This window comes from Callithrix jacchus, chromosome 10, assembly GCF_049354715.1.
Source record: "Callithrix jacchus isolate 240 chromosome 10, calJac240_pri, whole genome shotgun sequence".
In the NCBI taxonomy this organism is placed as follows: domain Eukaryota; kingdom Metazoa; phylum Chordata; class Mammalia; order Primates; family Cebidae; genus Callithrix; species Callithrix jacchus.
In genome coordinates this window covers 122,630,452-122,650,202 of record NC_133511.1, presented here as the reverse complement: position 1 = coordinate 122,650,202, position 19,751 = coordinate 122,630,452, and the positions used below count along the sequence as shown (strand labels likewise).

The 19,751-nt window shown below is 56.9% G+C and overlaps 1 protein-coding gene and 1 non-coding gene across 6 annotated transcripts in view; both read left to right on the top strand.

The window, feature by feature from the left end:
* Positions 1-7,927: 7,927 nt before the first annotated feature.
* Positions 7,928-19,751, top strand: part of LTBP3 (latent transforming growth factor beta binding protein 3) — a 19,045-nt gene continuing 7,221 nt past the window's right edge. For 2 of the 5 annotated variants that reach the window (XM_054241059.2, XM_035263292.3), the window contains exons 1-16: positions 8,086-8,640; positions 11,857-12,186; positions 12,306-12,535; positions 12,710-12,815; positions 12,973-13,065; positions 13,245-13,367; positions 13,819-13,977; positions 14,058-14,243; positions 14,631-14,647; positions 14,721-14,793; positions 14,958-15,056; positions 17,457-17,582; positions 17,679-17,810; positions 17,929-18,057; positions 18,920-19,042; positions 19,287-19,409. In XM_054241059.2, the coding sequence (XP_054097034.2) occupies positions 8,319-8,640; positions 11,857-12,186; positions 12,306-12,535; positions 12,710-12,815; positions 12,973-13,065; positions 13,245-13,367; positions 13,819-13,977; positions 14,058-14,243; positions 14,631-14,647; positions 14,721-14,793; positions 14,958-15,056; positions 17,457-17,582; positions 17,679-17,810; positions 17,929-18,057; positions 18,920-19,042; positions 19,287-19,409 (2,371 nt within the window). In that variant the 5' untranslated portion in view covers positions 8,086-8,318. Of the gene's footprint in view, positions 8,641-11,856; positions 12,187-12,305; positions 12,536-12,709; positions 12,816-12,972; positions 13,066-13,244; positions 13,368-13,818; positions 13,978-14,057; positions 14,244-14,630; positions 14,648-14,720; positions 14,794-14,957; positions 15,057-17,456; positions 17,583-17,678; positions 17,811-17,928; positions 18,058-18,919; positions 19,043-19,286; positions 19,410-19,751 lie in introns of all 5 variants that reach the window. The other 3 variants (XM_035263293.3, XM_035263296.3, XM_035263294.3) reach the window with 3 other exon arrangements.
* LOC118145968 (U7 small nuclear RNA) lies at positions 15,269-15,330 on the top strand. The gene has a single exon (XR_004731441.1). It is a non-coding gene; the product is annotated as a U7 small nuclear RNA (small nuclear RNA).

Here is a 19,751-nt window from a genome sequence, read left to right as displayed (position 1 = left end):
CACTGCACTCCAACCAAGCAACAGAGTGAGACTCCGTCTCAAAAACAAAACTGATGAGCAGCCCCCTTCCCTTCTGTCCACCCACCCAATCCCTAAGAGTCATTTCTTCAGAGCCTAGAAGCTTCCCAAAGACATTCAGAACTCAGGCAGCATAGCACCTGACACACAGCCCTCATGGCTCTCCTCCTCCCCACCAGCAGCCCATCTCCTGCCACCCCACCCATCTTGGCTCAGAAATCCAGACAATAATGAAAAGGTCTCACATATCTGAGTGCTTACTATGTGGCAGGCATCTGCTAAGGGCCTCATAAATATCAGCCCACTGATTCCCTGTGTAATTTATTTTATTTATTTATTTTTTTGTGATGGAGTTTCGCTCGTTACCCAGGCTGGAGTGCAATGGTGCGATCTCGGCTCACCGCAACCTCCGCCTCCTGGGTTCAGGCAATTCTCCTGCCTCAGCCTCCTGAGTAGCTGGAATTACAGGCACGCGCCACCATGCCCAGCTAATTTTTTGTATTTTTAGTAGAGACGGGGTTTCACCATGTTGACCAGGATGGTCTCGATCTCTTGACCTCGTGATCCACCCGCCTCGGCCTCCCAAAGTGCTGGGATTAAAGGCTTGAGCCACCGCGCCCGGCCTTAATTTTATTTTTATTTTTGAGAGTCTTTTTTTTTTTTTTTTAATTCTTTAAAGCTTTTTTTTTTTTTTTTTTTTTTTTTAATAAAGACAGGGTTTCAACATATTGGTCAGGCTGGTCTAGAACTCCCGACCTCAGGTGATCTGACCACCAAAGTGCCTGGATTTCAGGCATGAGCCACCATGCTGGGCTTTTGAGACAGTCTTGCTATGTTGCCCAGGCTGGAGTGCAGTGGCACAATCTCAGCTCACTGCAACCTTTGCCTCCTCAGTAGCTGGGATTATAGCATGCACCACCACGTCCAGCTAAATTTTTTTTTTTTTTTTTTTTTTTTGAGATGGAGTCTCACTCTGTTGCTCAGGCTGGAGTGCAGTGGCCCTATCTTGGCTCACTGCAATCTCTGCCACTTGTGTTCAAGCAATTCTCCTGCCTCAGGCTTCCGAGTAGCTGGCATTTCAGCCGCCTGCTACTGTACCTGGCTAATTTTTGCAGTTTTAATAGAGATGGGGTTTCACCATCTTGGCCAGGCTGGTCTTGAACTCCTGACCTCATGATCCTGCTGCCTTGGCCTCCCAAAATGCTGGGATGCCAGCTAATTTTTTTATTTTTGGTAGAGACAGAGTTTCACCATGTTGGCCAGGCTGGCCTCGAACTCCTGACCTCAAGTGATCCACCACCTCGGCCTCCCAAAGTGCTGGGATTAAAGGCATGAGCCACCAAGCCCAGCCTTCCCTGTTTATTTTATTTTTTGAGACAGAGTCCCACTCTGTCGCCCAGGCTGGAATGCAGTGGGGCGATCTCGACTCACTGCAGCATCTGCCTCCTGGGTTCAAACCACTCTTGTGCCTCAGCCTCCTGAGTAGTTGGAATACAGGCATGCACCACCACACCCAGCTAATTTTTTGTATTTTTATCAGAGACTGGTTTTCTGATAAAAACCAACCTTGTTGGTTAGGCTGGTCTTGAACTCCTGGCCTCAAGCAATCTGCTCGCCTCAGCCTCCCAAAAGTGCTGGGATTACAGGCATGAGCCTGGCCTCATTCCCTATTTTAAAATGAGGAGAGCCAGGTGCAGGGTCACGTGCCTGTAATCTCAGCTACTCAGGAGGCTGAATGGGGAGGATCACTTGAAGCCAAGAGTTTGACTCCAGCCCCGGCAATATAGAGAGACTGTCTCTTAAAAAAAAGGTAGGTGAGGTGGGGACCAAGGCATAGAGAATTTGAAGAATTTTCTCTTTTTTTTTTTTTTGAGACGGAGTTTCGCTCTTGTTACCCAGGCTGGAGTGCAATGGCGCGATCTCGGCTCACCGCAACCTGCGCCTCCTGGGTTCAGGCAATTCTCCTGCCTCAGCCTCCTGAGTAGCTGGGATTACAGGCACGCACCACCGTGCCCAGCTAATTTTTTGTATTTTTAGTAGAGACGGCGTTTCACCATGTTGACCAGGATAGTCTCGATCTCTCGACCTTGTGATCCACCTGCCTCGGCCTCCCAAAGTGCCGGGATTACAGGCGTGGGCCACCACGCCCGGCCCCTTTTGTTTTGTTTTTAAAAAGATGGGGTTTCACCATATTGGTCAGGCTGGTTTCGAACTCCTGACCTCAGGTGATCCACCCACCACCTCAGCCTCTTAGAGTGTTGGGATTACAGGCGTGAGCCACCGCGTCCGGCAGAATTTTCTCAATTCACTTAGCTGGTACATGACGCAGCCAGTATGATCTAATGCTAGAAAACAACCACTGCAATCCTACCTCCTGAGACAGAACATTCATCATGCAGCTGCTGTCACCCTGTCCAGCCAATCCCTTAACAAGGCATCAGGAGCCCCGAGTTCAAGTTCTGGCTCTGCTGCTGGCTGGCTGTGTAACCTTGGCCAAGTCCCTTACCTTCTCTGGGCTTCAAGAACCCAGGAACCTCTGCCAGGCACAGTGGCTCATGTCTGTAATCTCACCACTTTGGGATAACAAGGCGGGCAGATCATGAGGTCAAGAGATTGAGGCCATCCTGGCCAACATGGTGAAACACGATCTCTACTAAAAATACAAAAATTAGCTGAGTGTGGTGGCATGCACCTGTAGTCCCAGCTATTTGGGAGGCTGAGGCAGGAGATTCTCTTGAACCTGGGAGGTGGAGGTTGCAGTGAGCCAAGATCATGCCACCGCACTCCAGCCTGGGTGACAGAGTGAGACTTTTTCTCAAAAAAAAAAAGAAAGAAAGAAACCCAAGAACGTCAAGAACATTTGAGCAGCCCAAACATTCCCTGCGCCTGGGTCCCATGGCTTCTCCTTGTCCCATTCCAGCAAAGCCCCTCATTGTCCTCAGGGTCCTACCCACCTATCTTCAGGACTCCCGATGTCTTCAGGACACCCCCCCATTTCTCTCCCCAGGAGCACTGATGGTATACATAGGTTCTGAATCAGGCAGGCTTGGATTCAGTCCCCATATCTTACCAGGTGACCTGACTCGAGTTGTTGCATCTTTCAGAGCCTCGGTTTCCCCTTTGCAGGGTTGCTGGGAGGCTGACGGGACCCAGTAGTGTAAAGTGCGTGGTAAATGGCAGGCACTCTTGTGGCCTCTCTGTGCAGACAATCAAACTTCAGCACCCTCTCTGTGTCAAGCCTTATTCTGGATCTGGAGACAAGCTTGTCCCTCCGTGAGAAGGGAGTAAGATGGACAATAAGCAAGTCAACAGATCCACAAAGAAGAGCATTTCGGACTTTGTGCAGAGCCAGGGAGAAATACAGGTGATGTGACCCAGAGGGCTAGGGATGACTGTTTCATTTTTTTATTTTTGAGACGCAGTCTTGCTCTGTCACCCAGGCTGGAGTGCAGTGGTTCGATCTCAGCTCACTGCAGCCTCCAGCTCCTGGGTTCAAGCGATTCTCCTGCCTCCACCTTCCAAGTAGTTGGGATTACAGGCATGCACCATCACTCCCAACTAATTTTTTCTTTCCCCCAAGACAGAGTCTTGCTCTGTCACCCAGGCTGGAGTGCAGTGGTTCGATCTCAGCTCACTGCAGCCTCCAGCTCCTGGGTTCAAGCGATTCTCCTGCCTCCACCTTCCAAGTAGTTGGGATTACAGGCATGCACCATCACTCCCAACTAATTTTTTCTTTCCCCCAAGACAGAGTCTTGCTCTGTCACCCAGGCTGGAGTGCAGTGGTTCGATCTCAGCTCACTGCAGCCTCCAGCTCCTGGGTTCAAGCGATTCTCCTGCCTCCACCTTCCAAGTAGTTGGGATTACAGGCATGCACCATCACTCCCAACTAATTTTTTCTTTCCCCCAAGACAGAGTCTGGCTCTGTCACCCAGGCTGGAGTGCAATGGCACAAGCTTGGCTCACTGCAAACTCTACCTTCCAGGTTCAAGTGATTCTCTTGCCTCAGCCTCCAGAGTAGCTGGGATTACAGGCATGCACCACCACACCCAGCTAATTTTTATATTTTTAGTAGAGACAGGGTTTCATGTTAGCTAGGCTGGTCTCAAACTCCTGAACTCATGATTTGCCCACCTTGGCCTCCCAAAGTGCTGGGATTACAGGCGTGAGCCACCTCTCCCAGCTAATTTTTCTATTTTTAGTAGAGACGGGGTTTGGCCAGGCTGGTCTCGAACTCCTGACCTTAGCTGATACGCCCACCTAGGCCTCAAAACTCAGGTTTTGAAAGGTGACTCTAACACCAGAGTGGAGCCGAGATTGAGCTACCACTTTCCAGCAGAGAAAGAGCCTGTCTCCAAAAAAAAAAACCAAAAAAACAAAAAACCCTAAAATTAGCCAAGCATGGTTGTGCGCCTATGGTTCCAGCTACTGAAGCAGGGTGAGGGGGTGGGTTTAGGTGGGAGGATCCGTTGAGTATGGGATGTTGAGGCTGCAGTGAGCCAAGATCATCCACTGCCCTGGCATGGAGTGAGAACCTGTCTCCAAAGAAGAAGAAGAAAAAGTGTGCTGGCAGATTCCAAGGCAGATGAGGTGCCACATGTGGTGATGAGGCTAGAAAAGGTGTTCTGGCCAAAGAGACCACCTGTGTTGGGCTCTGTCAGCTTGCCCTGCAGACCCCGTCTGCATGTCTGCATTCCTGACCTCCCTGCTTTGCCAGGAAGCTAAGCTCCACCTGCTGCACCCCCAGGCCCCTCAGCCCATAAGAGGCCCAGCTGGAGAGCCATGGCCAGGAGGAGATTAGGGTGATATTTGTTCCCCCAGCGCCCTCCCTGCAGGCTGCAAGGGACCAGGGGCTTCAAGTCTCCACTGTGGGCCACAGCTCGTGGGCAGCCCTCCCCGGTTATGCCAATGGAGCAGTGTGCACTGGAGTGATGTCCCTCAGTCGCTAGCCCCAGTGGTTTCAGCTACTTCCTGCAGAGGCCCTGAGAGCTGAAGGAATTTGGTTGGGCATCATTTGAGTCAGGCATCACTACTGGACGGGACTGTTTCATTGCTCCCTGTCACTGAGTCCCCTCCGCAGACCCTGAAGAAGGGCTGTCATCTCCTCATCCTAGTGGCAGCAGCTTTAGGCACTCAGGGCCACACCCTCCTCCTGGCTCTTCCCCACCACACTCCTGGTTTTCCTCTCTGCTCCCTCCAGCTGCTCTTTCTGGTCTTTGGCATGACTCCACCTCCTCTGCCTGAACTGGGAATGGTGACCTTCCTGGGGCACCCTGGGCCCTCTTCTCTCCACAGTAAGCCCACCCTTTCCCGCTGTTGTAGATGCCCCCTGTATAACCCCAAGCCTCTGTCTCCAGGCCAGACGTCCTGTCTGAGCTGCAGACTCCCGAGTTCAGGAGCCTCCACTTGGAATGACTCACAAGCATGTCAAACTCAGCAGGGCTGGAACGGAGCTGTGGACCTTGCCCGTGTTTCCAACTCCTCGGCCTCCCTCTTCCTCGCCCATCCGGGGATCAGGCCAGGAAGTGGGGGCCATTCATGCCACCCGCCTCCCCAGCACCCCCAGTTCACCCAGTGTTTATATCTCACCTCCCAAATACATCTCCCCGGGGCCAAGTGAGGTCTGCTCTCCTGGGATGAAGGCAGGGCGCCCTGACACAGTCCCACTGCAATGAAAATAACAGCAAATTCCTCACCATGGCTGGCCCCTCCCACCAAAACCACCACCTTCAGCTCTCCCTCTCCCCAACACCCTGTTGTCCCACTGGACTTCCCTCAGTTATCTGGATAGCCTTCCCCTGAGGTCAGATGCCCACAGGTGCCACTCACTCCTACTCATCTTCCACCTTCCAGTGGAAGAGTCCCTCTGTATCCCAGGTCTCAGCTCTCTCCTGTCCTGACTCCCTGCCCTTCTCTGTCACAGTGTCAGCCTCTGTTGCAGCCATCGTTATGTGTGAAACTGACTTGGCACATTTCTAGCTCCCCCAGTCCAGCAGCTCCAGGAGGGCAGGACTGGTTCTATGTATACGCAAGAGCTTAGGACACGGTGGAGTCTGTTTGTTGAGTGATTCTTTTACTATTTTTTTTTTCTTTTGAGACAGAGTCTCGCTCTGTCACCAGTCTGGAGTGCAGAGTCATGATCTCAGCTCACTGCAACCTCTGCCTCCCGAGTTCAAGCTATTCTCCTGCCTCAGCCTCCCTCAGCTGGGACTACAGGAGTGCACCACCAAACCTGGTTATTTTTTTATTATTAGTAGAGACGGGGTTTCACCATTTTGGCCAGGATGGTCTCGATTTTTGGACCTCGTGATCCACCTGCCTCTGTCTCCCAAAGTGCTTGGATTACAGGTGTGAGCCACCTCGCCCAGCTTATTTTTAAATTTTTTATTATCAGTAGTTGAACATAGATGTTGAGTGCATAGATCCCCATCTCACAAGCACGGAAATTGAGGCTTAGAGACAGTAAGAATCCAACCCTGGAGTGTTAGACTGTGCTATGCTCAACTGTGAGCCACAGCCAGCTCTAGGCAGGGTCGGGACAGGTTCAGATGGGTGTGAGGAAAAACTGAATATTCAATGCTCAGCCCTGTGCCTGGCAGGTGGTCAGCATTTAACATTATTCCCTGCCACAGTGTGGACCAGGGCCCAGAGAAGAGGGGGCTGCTTGCCCCTCACACCCCCTCCTGGATTCCTGCAGCAGGGACCCTGGGGACATGTCACCACCCCTCCCAGCCCTGCACCGCCCGGCTGTACTTACTAAGGGTCCGCCTAAAGCTACCCACATCAACTCACGCTCGAAGTAAAAACTGAGCTTCTTGGACAGGTGTGGCTGAAAGTGGGTCTCTGAGCCTCCTCTCCCCAATTAGACCGCTGCCCCGGGTGCTGTCCAGGAGAGGGTCTGGTGCCGCCCTGACTTGGCAGCACTCTTCCTGGATGTACCCTAGCTGTCCCCACATCCTACTGAGTTCTGTGAATCAGAGACTGAACCCTGGGGTCTCCTGGCAGGCCCCACAGTAAAGCCTGGACCCCCAGGCGCTGCAGCCTTTCCTTCCAGACCAGCGGACAAGCCTGGCTCCTCTCCAGCCATGGCCAAACTTAAGCAACTACCCCCAGCCACTGCCAGCCCCTGCCCCTCTCCAGCCTCTGGGCCCTGGAGTAGCGCCCCCCTCCTCCCGGCTGTTATAGCCTGGGAAGGGGGCCAGGCCCTGAGCTCAGACCTTGGCGATTCCAGAGTGTCTGAGGCCCAGAGCCAGCCCCACCAGCACGGCCAGACGAAGGGAAAGGGGGGAGGTGGCAGGGTGGGCACCAGGAAGCATTCCGAGGGGCTGGCAGGGATGCCGTGTTCTAGCTTTGTTCTTTCAGCTCCTCTTCTGGACCCCACAGACTTCCTCCTGGGGCATCCGTGAGCCCTGGTCAAAGGCTGCCCCCACCCTTGAGGCCATTCCTCAGAGGGGAATGGACCAGCACTAATGAGAAGTGACTTCGGGGCCGTGGGACCCCCACGTGTGCAAGGGAGTCTGGGAAAGAGCTGGAAGGTCTGGGCTCCCGCCACACCCAGCCTCCATCGTCAGTGTGACCCTGCAGGGCCACCTCTCTCCAAGCCTCGGTGTCTCGCTCTACGCAGGCCTCCCCGCCCCGCCCGGAGGAATCCGCGGCCCGCCCGACGGTCCCAGGTGAGGGCCCTCTGGAAAGGGCCCAGCGCGGCGGCGGGTTCCGGCGGGGGCGGGCATCTAGGGTGGGAACCGTCCCCCACCCCCAGCCTCGGCCCGCCTGCACACCCTCGCTCCTCCAGGCGGCAGCGACGACGCTTTAAACAGAAAAAAAAACTGTGTGCCTGGCCCAGGGCCAGAGTCCCAGCCCCCCTCGCCGCCGCCGCGCCGCGCTGCGCTCCAGCCAGGGAAAACAACTGCTCACTTCTCCCTGCGCCCTCCCCGCGCGCTCCCTGCCTCCCGGCGGCCGCGGGAAAGGAGCCCGGCCAGGGGGAGGCGCGGAGCGGGCCGGCCGCCCGGCCTTCCTCTCCCTCGCTCCTCCTCTCCGCCTCAACTTGCTCCGGCCTCCTAGCTCTTGCCTGAGTTCGGGGCCTGGACTGGGCTTCGTCCCGGGGCCGGGAAGTTTCTGCGCTCCCCGCGATCCAGTCTCCATCTCCGCGCCTCCCGCCGGGCCCCGCGGTCCCCTCCCGCCTGCTTCCTCCGCTGCCCTCCCTCGCTACCCCCCACCCTCTCCCGGCCCTCTACTCACCTCGGGAGCGGGCCCCTCGCCCCGTCCGGGCGCGTCCCCCCCGGGGTCCGGTCCTGCGGCCCCGGATGCCCGGGCCCCGAGGGGCTGCTGGCGGCCTGGCCCCTGAGATGCGCGGGGCGGGGGCGGCGGGGCTGCTGGCGCTGCTGCTGCTGCCGCTGCTGGGCCTGGGCGGCGGGGCCGAGGGGGGGCCGGCCGGCGAGCGGGGCGCAGGCGGGGGCGGGGCGCTGGCCCGCGAGCGCTTCAAGGTGGTCTTTGCGCCGGTGATCTGCAAGCGGACCTGTCTCAAGGGCCAGTGTCGGGACAGTTGTCAGCAGGGCTCCAACATGACGCTCATCGGAGAGAACGGCCACAGCACAGACACGCTCACGGGCTCCGGCTTCCGCGTGGGTGAGGGCCGGGGGCACGGCTGCGGGCAGGGGAAGGACAGGCACCAGGTCCAGTGGGAGAGCTAGTGGGGTCTTGGCCTTAAAAGAGTGGGGGCTGAGGGTATAAAGGGCAGGGGTCTGGGGGCCCAGGGGTCTCAGGGGACTTGGGAGGCTGGAACTCTGGGGTCCAGAGTTGGAGGGCTGCATGGAGGCCTGAACTGTGAGGCTTTGCGTTAGGGTTGGGGCCTCAGGGGTGGGGAAATTCAGGGGTCCTGGATGACACAGGCTTCCCAGGAGGTGCTGAGTTCTGAGCAGGAGCACACGGGGTTTTTGAGGAATGTGAGCTGAAGATAGGAAGCCTCCGAGAAGGGATATATATTCTTCCAAGAAACAGACTTGCTGGAAGAAACAGGAAAAGTCTTTACAAAATGTCTAAAGTGAGGCTGGCCAAGGTAGACACCTGCATTCCCTGGGAGGAGGAGCTTAGGTCAGGGCTGGGGGTGGGAGCTCCATTACTGGCAAGGTCTGAGAAGGGAGGATGTTGAGGCCTAAAAGTAGGGTGCAGGCCTGAAGTTAGGGGCTGGTTCGGGGTTCTCAGCCTCTGCTTTTCCATTGCCTTCCCATAAGCTCCCAACATCCTGCCTCAGAGGTCCTCACCCCCCCCCCGCCAGCCCCCACCCCAACCACCTCCCCAGTTCGGCCTGGAGCCCACCCCCTCCCCAGCATCTCTCTTCAAAGGGTCAGGCCTGGGGCTCAGTCATCCTCCTACAAGGCCCCATGGGCCAAGCTTGGTCCCAGCAGTAATTACCCTCCTGGACAGGGTAATTAGGCCAAGCCCAGGATGGCACCAGCAAAACAGCCCTTCTTACACTTTCCTATATTCACTCCCCACTCACAGAACTAAGGAACCCCACTCATGTGGTTCACATTTGTCATGAGATGGGGTGTGCATGCATGTGTCTGTGTGTGTGTTGCCCCTGTGTCTGGGGTCGTGCTGTGGGCATGGTGGGGCATACTGTGAAGTACCCGTCTTTGTGTTGTCTTGGGTTTGTGGCTCTAGTTGCTGTTAGAGAGTGTATGGGCATTTTTTTTTTTTTTAATGGAGTTTTGCTCTTGTTGCCCAGACTGGAGAACAGTGTTGCAATCTTGACTCACCGCAACCTCCAGCTCCCTTGTTCAAGCGATTCTCCTGCCTCAGCTTCCCGAGGAGCTGGGATTACAGGCATGTGCCACCATGCCAGGCTAATTTTTTTGTATTTAGTAGAGATGGGATTTCACCATGTTGGTCAGGATGGTCTCAAACTCCTGATCTCAAGTGATCCACCTGCCTCAGCCTCCAAAAGTGCTGAGATTACAGGCATGAGCCACTGTGCCCACCCAAGTTTATGGGAATGTTTATGTGAACCTGTGTCGGTGTCAGGATGGGTCTGTGTGTGTGACAAGAGGGCAGCAGGAGTGGGTGTACGTGTGTCCATCTCCCAGGCTCCCTGGCCATCCTGCCCAAGCTGCTGTCTCCATCTGTGCTGCCCACATCCCCCAGGCTCAGTGCCCAGGCCACAGTGGGCGGGTGTCATTGGGAGGTCACTCTCACCGCTAGAAGTGACTCACTGGGAGACCGGAAAAAGAGAATTCTACCTCCCCCAGCCCAGGACACACCCCTTTGCTATGTGAGGCCTGGCCCCAAAAGGCCAGGCAGATTGATGGGCCAGGCTGGAATGATGGGCTTGGCCCAACCCTGAGGGCCATGGACATGGGCTTTCTGTCCCTGTGAGGCCGTGCAGGCATCCAGGAGAGCAGTGCTCCGCCCCGCCCTCCTGCCCATGGGCAGCCATGGGGTGGGCAGGAGAGAGACTAAGGCTTTGGCAAGAGTCAGAGCCCCGAGGCTGGTAGTAGCAAGTGCAGAAGGTATGTGACAGAAACAGACAGAGGTCTCATCCTCTCTCTTAGTCACTCCATTCATTCCCCAAAACCCCTGTAGATCCAATATCTGAGGCCAATCTGGCCCTGACTTCCAGAGTACCCTCTATAAGGAGGCAGACAAGATCATAGCCAAGCGGGTGCTAAGCAGAGCTGGCCAGGCAATGGGAAGGCAGGAGAGGGAGCTCAGGTGGGCAGGATAGGAGGAAAGGTTCCCTCCTGGTGGAGACACTGAGCTGGGAAGGATGAGATCTGCATATGCAGAGAAGGGGAATGTGGAGCCTAGCGGTGGAGAGAAGGGCAAGAATGAGGCCAGGAGGCAGAAGGCAGGCACCTTTGCAAGAGGGAGGTGAGTCCTGGGGTGTGCGGTGCACGTGGAGGGAGCAGAGGGGGCTGGGCTGAAAAGATTCTAAGCCCTGGAGGGAGCTCTATCTGAGGCAAATTTCTCTGGGACTGGGAGATTGTGGATCAGCAGGAGAGAGGCTGGAAGCCAAGGAGGGGTCTGGGCAGCTGGCCGGGTCTGGCCAGGGCAGGAGCAGTGGCCCTGGGGAGCAGGGGAGGTAGGTGCATGGGACATTAGAGGCTGTAGCTGGGCAGGTAAGAGCAGGAGGGACAGAGCCGCGGGGGCTCAGCTGTGGATGCCTGGTGGCCAGGCGAAGAGGTGGGGAGGCAGGATGCTGACTTCTGACAGTGTGCCATGGGTGGAGGTGCCCAACAGAATCCTGGACAGGCTAGGGGCTGGGGCTGTGTCTTGAGATATGGACACCTTTGGCAGTGGTGAAGTGGGGGCCCCGGGGATGGTGAGGAGGGAGTGGGTGGAGAGCAGGCAGAGAGGGCTGAGGCCTGAAGGAGGGGAGGGTTTAGGGGAGAAGAGGAGGAGGCACCAGGGACGGAGCCAATACCTTGGGAAGGCCCAAGGGGAAAGTCAGATCACCATAATTATTTGCTACCACTTATTAAGCACCTTTGTGTACCAGGCCCCAGGGTAAGCATTTGTACAGGTCTTACCTCATCTAACACACAGCTCTGCAGATGAGGACGCTGGGGCACAAGGAGGGGATGTGAGTTGCTCAGGGCGGCACAGCTGGCACATGGCCTAGCTAGGATTTAAATCCTGGACTTGAGACTCCAGAACCTAACATGGGTGTGAGGTCTCTGGGGAACTAGAGAGGGCAGTTTTCATATATAGGATGTATCTCTAAACCTGGCTTCCTGGGAGGACAGAGCCAGTGGGTGGCAAGGAAGTAGGGAGGAGGGGGAAGAGACAGGATATGGGTGAGGGCCTGGGGGCCGCCTGCCCTGACCCGCCTCTTCTCCCCAGTGGTCTGCCCTCTGCCCTGCATGAACGGCGGCCAGTGCTCCTCGCGAAACCAGTGTCTGTGTCCCCCGGACTTCACCGGGCGCTTCTGCCAGGTGCCCGCTGGAGGAGCCGGCGGGAGTACCGGCGGCTCAGGCCCTGGCCTGGGCCGGGCGGGAGCCCTGTCCACAGGGGCGCTGCCGCCCCTGGCTCCGGAGGGCGAGTCTGTGGCTAGCAAGCACGCCATCTACGCCGTGCAGGTGATCGCCGACCCTCCTGGGCCGGGGGAGGGGCCCCCTGCCCAGCACGCAGCCTTCCTGGTGCCCCTAGGCCCGGGACAGATCTCAGCAGAAGGTACCAGGGGACGGGCAAACCCGGGGAGGTCGCGGTGGGCGGGCACTAGGGTGGCCAGGACTGGGCGGGATCTGCCCCGGAGGAGCTCAGCGCGGTGACCCGCGGCGCGGTATGGGCAGCCCTGAGGCCACCGCGCCCGCCTCCAGTGCAGGCCCCGCCCCCCGTGGTGAACGTGCGCGTCCATCACCCGCCCGAGGCCTCCGTCCAGGTGCACCGCATCGAGGGCCGGAACGCCGAGGGCGCGGCCCCCTCCCAGCACCTGCTGCCGCACCCCAAGCCCTCGCATCCCCGGCCGCCCACCCAGAAGCCCCTGGGACGCTGCTTCCAGGACACTCTCCCCAAGCAGCCCGTGAGTGAATCCAGAGTTGCGATCGACCGGCCTTTCCTTCTCTCAGATTTGCTCTGCACCAACTCACCCGGATAGCAGAAAACTGAGGGGCAGGGAAAGAGGAAAAGGCCCAACCCCCACAAGCGGCGCGGAGGCGGGGCGCTCTGTGACCCCATCTCCCCCTCCTCCCCCTAGTGTGGCAGCAACCCCCTCCCTGGCCTCACCAAGCAGGAAGACTGCTGCGGGAGCATCGGCACTGCCTGGGGCCAGAGCAAGTGCCACAAGTGCCCCCAGCTGCAGTGTGAGTGCCTGGGCTTAATGAAGGTTCCCCACCTGGGGGCCCCTCCCCACCCGCCCTAGCAGTGGAGTCCCCAGCCCACCGGATTCTTTTCTGCATCCTCTCTGCCCTTCCCCAGTTCCCTCCTCGCCTCCCCTGCCAAGCTGTTCTCTCTCTGCAGACACAGGAGTGCAGAAGCCAGGGCCTTTACGTGGGGAGGTGGGCTCTGACTGCCCCCAGGGCTACAAGAGGCTCAACAGCACCCACTGCCAGGGTATGGCTGGCCAGGAGATTCTGCAGACTGGAGGGGCAGGCCAGCCATCACTGGGGGTAGGGGGTCCCAAAGTGGGTGAGAGAGGAGGGGGGGCTAGGGCAGGACCCTAAGGTTCTTGGAGCAGCCTGCTGTCACTCCACTGCCTCAGACCAGAAGGGCCAAACTTCCACTTACCACAGACATCAACGAGTGTGCAATGCCCGGCATGTGTCGCCATGGTGACTGCCTCAACAACCCCGGCTCCTATCGCTGTGTCTGCCCACCTGGACATAGTTTAGGTCCCTCCCGCATGCAGTGCATTGGTGAGACCCGGGCTCAACTTCCTGGGAGGCTACAAGGCATGGATGGGAGCAAGGATCCGAGGTCACAAGAGATCAGAGTGGGGTTAAGGGTTGACTGCAGGAGGAACAAGGCCCAGAGCCAACAGAATCAGGGATCAGCCGGGTCCAGAGTCACTTGAGATCTGCCATTAGCAGTCCCATGGGGTCAGGGATTACATGGAGTCAGGCTCATGCAGATCACAGACTCAACGAGTAGGAGTGGTGAAGGCAGGGATAGCTAGAATCGCGAGTCCGTGGGGTCAGTGGTCATGTAAGTTTCAGGGGTCACATTAGTTCAGGGTCATATGGGGTCAGAGACCACACGGGGATCAGGGGTTGTTTGGGCCAGAGAGACAAGGTCTGCAGCAGCTGGGCAGAGGGACATGGGCAATGTGCAGGCTCAGATGCCCATACCTCCCACTGCCCCCTGCAGCAGACAAACCAGAGGAGAAGAGCCTGTGTTTCCGCCTGGTGAGCCCTGAGCACCAGTGCCAGCACCCACTGACCACCCGCCTCACCCGCCAGCTCTGCTGCTGCAGTGTCGGCAAGGCCTGGGGTGCACGATGTCAGCGCTGCCCAGCAGATGGCACCGGTGAGTTGGGTGCGCAGGGCCAGGGGTTCATAGGTTCCGCACCTAGCCAGGAAATGCTCACTTTTGTGTCTTGACTGCAGCTGCGTTCAAGGAGATCTGCCCAGCAGGGAAGGGATACCACATCCTCACCTCCCACCAGACACTCACCATTCAGGGCGAAAGTGACTTTTCCCTTTTCCTGCACCCTGACGGGCCACCCAAGCCCCAGCAGCTTCCGGAGAGCCCCAGCCAGGCTCCACCACCTGAGAACACAGAGGAGGAGAGAGGTCTAGCCTGGTCCCTTCTGATCCCTGACCCCTTGACCCCTGATCCACAGATCTGACCTCACAGTCTAACCCCCAATTCCTTATCCCTGACCCAACCACTGACCTCCCGCCTGATCCTCTGACCCGTGACCCAGAGATTTGACCCTGAACTATAATCTCCTAAACCTCCTACAGCCCAATCTGTAACCTAAGGCCTATCACTATCAACGTGATCATGTGACTATGCAAACACACACCCTAACCCCAGAATCTAACCCCTGACCCTTGACCTGGAGACATGATTGTTGAACTCCCAGAGGCCCTAACTACAAATACTCAGCTGCTGATCCCAGATCTGACTCCCTTCTCCCACCCCAACACTTCATGGCCCATCTTCTTCCGTTTTAGGGGTGACCACAGACTCAGTGAGTATGAGAACCCAGATGGGAGGGGCGGGCAGGCGAGGGACAGGAGAGCTCATGCTGCTGTCACCTGCAGCCGGTGAGTGAGGAGCGGTCAGTGCAGCAGAGCCACACAACTGCCACCACGTCTCCTGCCCGGCCCTACCCGGGTGAGCTGGGCACAGTAGGGATGAGTCCTTATTGGCTAAATCACTGGGTGGGCGGGGAGTACTCAGGGACCATCAAGCCGGGGTGTGGGGCGCAGCCAAGGCTGAAGTGGGAAGGGAGGCTTCAATCACCGTCCTCTCTGACCAGAGTGCACTGCCACCCGCAGAGCTGATCTCCCGCCCCTCACCCCCGACCGTGCGCTGGTTTCTGCCCGACTTGCCTCCTTCCCGCAGCGCGGTGGAGATCGCTCCCACTCAGGTCACAGGTAAGACCCGCCCAGCGAAGCCACGCCCTCAGTTTAATTTTCTCTCCTCCCCGCCTCCAGGCATTCCCTAGCGATAACAGGCTAGCGTTTATCCCGGGCTCAGCACTGGGGAAGCCTGGTGAGCAGCAGAGATCCCACCCTGCTCTAAACGATCCAAGTAATATGGGGGTGAGCTCATTCTGAGGGAGTTCATTCATTCAACAAATACTTATTAGTGTTACAGGTCTTTTAGAATTTGTCTAGCAGGTTTCCCAGTTTTCACAGGAAAACTCCCCAGGCCAAAAAAAAAAAAAAAAAAAAAAACAAAGCCAGCCATGATGACTCACACCTGTAATCCTGGCACTTTGGGAGGCCAAGGCTGGAGGATGACTTGAGCCCAGGAGGTCAAGGCTGCAGTGAGCCATGATCGTGCCACTGCACTCCAGCCTAGGTGACAGGGTGAAACCCTGTTTCAAAAACAAAGAAAACAAACAGGCTGGCCGCAGTGGCTCACACCTGTAATCCTAGTACTTTGGGAGGCCGAGGTGGGTAGATCATGAGGTCAGGAGTTCAGGATCAGCCTGGCCAAGATGGTGAAACCCCATCTCTACTAAAAACTACAAAAATTAGCTGGGCACGGTGGCAGGTACCTGTTATCCCAGCTACTGGTGCGAGAGGTGGGGGGGAGGGGGGAGAGGGGAGGGGGGACTGAGGGAAGAGAATCAGTTGAACCCAGGTAGCAGAGGTTGGAGTGAGCTGAGAACATGCCACTGCACTCCAGCCTGGGCAACAGAGTGAGACTCCATCTCAAAAACAAAAAAAGAAAAGAAAGGAACCCAAATATTTCTTGAGCACCTACTATATCCCAGGCACTGTTGAGGTGCTGGGGATACTGCATGAACAAAAACAGACAAATATTTCCTGTCTTTGCAGAGCAGACAGGCGACAAGCTGATCGATAAGTAGAATCTCCTATGTCTTGTAAATACTATGAAAAAATAGAGCAGAAGGAAGGAATTCTGGGAGTTGTGATAAGTAGGGCAGCAATGAGAGAAGGCTTTCTGAGCAGAGTTTGAAAGATGGTTAGAAACACCAGAGAAGTGAGGAAGAGGGAGGTGTTCAAGTTGGGGAAAAGAAGATCACAAAGGAAGTCAGGTTGGGCAAAGGCGTGGAAGCGTGCGACACTGGTGGAGGGGGGGAACCACACACAGACCAGTGTCTCTGAGCCAGGAGAAGTCCAGTGCCTGGAGCCTTGTCAGGAGGCTTGAGTTTGATGCCAGAGGCTCTGGGCATAATTGCTAGCTCAGACTGAGCAGTCCCTCTGTGCCAGGGAGCATCTGAAGAGTTCTACATTCTAAATACCATTTAACCTTCTCATACTCTGCTAAATGAGCATCGTTAGCCTCATTTTCCAGTTGAGAAAGCTGAGCCTCAGAGAGATATAGTAACCTGCCCCAGGTCACACAGCTGAGCCACATTCAAGCCCATGCCAGTGTGGGCTTCAATGCCACAAGGGAACTGTCAGCCCAACTGAAACCCTGAGCCTCCCTGAGCTCCTGGGGTGAGGGCTCAGTTGGGAGATGGCTGCTCTTGGGGGCTTTGGAAATGTGGACAAGGTCCCTCAAAGGAGGAGCTGTTAAGGAAGCCTAAGGAGAGGTACTCCAGGCAGGGAGAAGAGCCTGCAAAACCCACTTGCCAGATGGGTTTGGGGCAGAGCAGAGTTCAGTGTCATGGCCCAGGCTGCATGGCAGGCGTGAGGGGAAGGGGTGTGGGAGATGGAGCTGGTGAGTAGTGGGGATCCAAAGGATGGAGAGGTAGGCAGGGAGTCCTGGGCTTGATGACAAAGAGAGTGGAGGGTTTCCTGCATCTGACTGCCTGTGCACAGCTTTGGCACAAGTTAGGATTCCCAGAAAACCACCTCTTGCTAGCCCTCAGAGGGGGTAATAAGCCTTCTGGAATGAGGGGGTCAGGTCCCTGGGGCAAGGGTTTTTGGAGTCACTGGGCTAGAGGACATTGGTGTGACTGAGGCTATAGAGTTTAAGATATTGAGGTGACTAGAGAGAAAGGGGTTTTAGTCCCTTGGGTGGTGGTACTGGGACGACTGAGGAGCCCTGAGGGGAAGTGGGTTGGTTTGGTTGAGGTGACTGGGGTCAGGAGCTTGGAGTGAGCCAGGAATGGAAGAATCAGGGGCCTGGGTGTGAGGTGACGACAGGGATGTCAGGAACCCAGAGTCCTGGTTTGGAGCTCTCTGGGATCCTGATACTGGGGTTATCTGGAATAGAGAAATGGGACATCCTAGAGTTGGAGGATGGGTTTACGGGAACTCGAGGTCATGGTGTGACTGGGGTGTGGAGGTACACCCTGGGGATATGACAGAAGGGGAGCACTCCCTGCTCTGCCCCTGACCTGGCCATGCCCGCAGAGACTGATGAGTGCCGACTGAACCAGAACATCTGTGGCCATGGAGAGTGTGTCCCAGGCCCCCCAGACTACTCCTGCCACTGCAATCCTGGCTACCGGTCACATCCACAGCACCGCTACTGCGTGGGTGAGTGCAGGGCAGAGGGTGCAGATGGGTAGTGAAGGGGAGGCAACCCTAGAGAGCGATGCTTCTTTTGACTTTTCTCGGCCTTCCTGTTCTCAGATGTGAACGAGTGCGAGGCAGAGCCCTGTGGCCCCGGGAGGGGCATCTGCATGAACACGGGCGGCTCCTACAATTGCCACTGCAACCGCGGCTACCGCCTGCACGTGGGCGCCGGGGGGCGCTCCTGTGTGGGTGAGCACCACCAGGGCGGGGGCGGCCCTGGGTCTGAAGGGCTCCCCCAACCCCCGACGGCTGTGTAATCCCCTCCCTGCCTCCTACACCCCCTTCGTGGTCCCTTCCTCCCCCACAGACCTGAATGAGTGTGCTAAGCCCCACCTATGCGGCGACGGCGGATTCTGCATCAATTTTCCGGGTCACTACAAGTGCAACTGCTACCCTGGCTACAGGCTCAAAGCCTCCCGGCCTCCTGTGTGCGAAGGTGAGGGGACCCCATCTTGACCAAAGCGGGGCTCCTTAGCTGTCTCTCCACCTGGAGTGGGGCTAGGGGGCCTGCATTTTTTTTTTTTTTAAAGACAGAGTCTTGTTCTGTCACCCAAGCTGGAGTGCAGTGGCGCGATCTCGGCTCACTGACTGCAACCTCCGCCTCCCGGGTTCAAGCAATTCTCCTGCCTCAGCCTTCCGAGTAGTTGGGATTACAGGCATGCGCCACCATGCCCGGCTAATTTTTGTACTTTTAGTAGAGCCAGGTTTTCTTCATGTTGGTCAGGCTGGTCTCGAACTCCCAACCTCAGGTGCTCCACCCGCCTCAGCCTCCCAAAGTACTGGGATTACAGGCATGAACCACCTTGCCCAGCCTGCATTTTCATTCTTTCTTTTCTTTTCCTTTTTTTTTTTTTCTGTTCTGAGATGGAGTTTTACTCTTGTTGCCTGGGCTGCTGTGGCGTGATCCCGTCTCACCACAACCTCTGCTTCCCAGGTTGAAGCGATTCTCTTGCCTCGGCCTACCGAGTAGCTGGGATTACAGGCATGCACCACCACGCCTGGCTAATTTTGTAGTTTTAGTAGAGACAGGGTTTCACCATGTTGGTCAGGCTGGTCTCGAACTCTTAACCTCAGGTGATCTGCCCACCTTGGTCTTCCAAAGTGCTGAAATTACAGGCGTGAGCCACCGCACTCGGTCCGTCCTGCATTCTTGTCTCTGCTCGGCTCCAGGGCTCTCAGCGTTGGGGGTCTAGTAGTCTCGTTAATCTGTATCGGAGGAAGGCACTGCTGTGGACTCTGGGAGCCAGCCCACCCACGTTGTCCCCAGATGAGTCCTCTTCCTTCTCCCTCTGGCCCAGACATCGACGAGTGCCGGGACCCGAGCTCCTGCCCGGATGGCAAATGCGAGAACAAGCCCGGGAGCTTCAAGTGCATCCCCTGTCAGCCTGGCTACCGCAGCCAGGGGGGCGGGGCCTGTCGTGGTGAGGGTGGGGTCCGGGGATGAGTGGGCGGGGCCGCCGGGTGCTGCCCCTCCCGGGTGTTCCCCCCCATCTGGCTCCGCTTGGGGCAGGGCAGGGCCAGCGGTGGTGATTGGCATCTGTGGGCGGGGCCTCCCGGGAGTAGAGGCTGCCCCCTCAACCCAGCGTCCCCAGGAGAAGGAGACCTATACACTGCGCGGTGCCTGGTCCGCCTTCTGGTGTCTGAGGCTAGCTCTTTCCGCCGCAGACGTGAACGAATGCGCTGAGGGCAGCCCCTGTTCGCCTGGCTGGTGTGAGAATCTGCCGGGCTCCTTCCGTTGCACCTGTGCCCAGGGCTACACGCCCGCACCCGACGGCCACAGTTGCGTGGGTGAGTGCCAGCAACCCCGCCTCGGACCTCTGCCACCCCCCCACACGCTGAAACCGGGGAGCGTGTCAGTCTGTCTGTAAATGGTGGGTGGAAGATGGCTCATTCATCCCCAGGTGACTGGTCACTCATTTTCTCAACGAACCATGCCAAAGAAGCGACCACTAGAATTTCCATGTAGGAAGAGTCTTAGGGGGCAGAGCTTGACGGTGCATTTGCAAAGCATGTTACTTAAATTTGAAGGAAAACAACATATCAAAGAATGGGGGGAGGCGATAGTAGTTCCCCTGCACTCATATTTATTATATACCAAGAGGCGGGGCTGGGGGCTGCGACTCAGAGAAA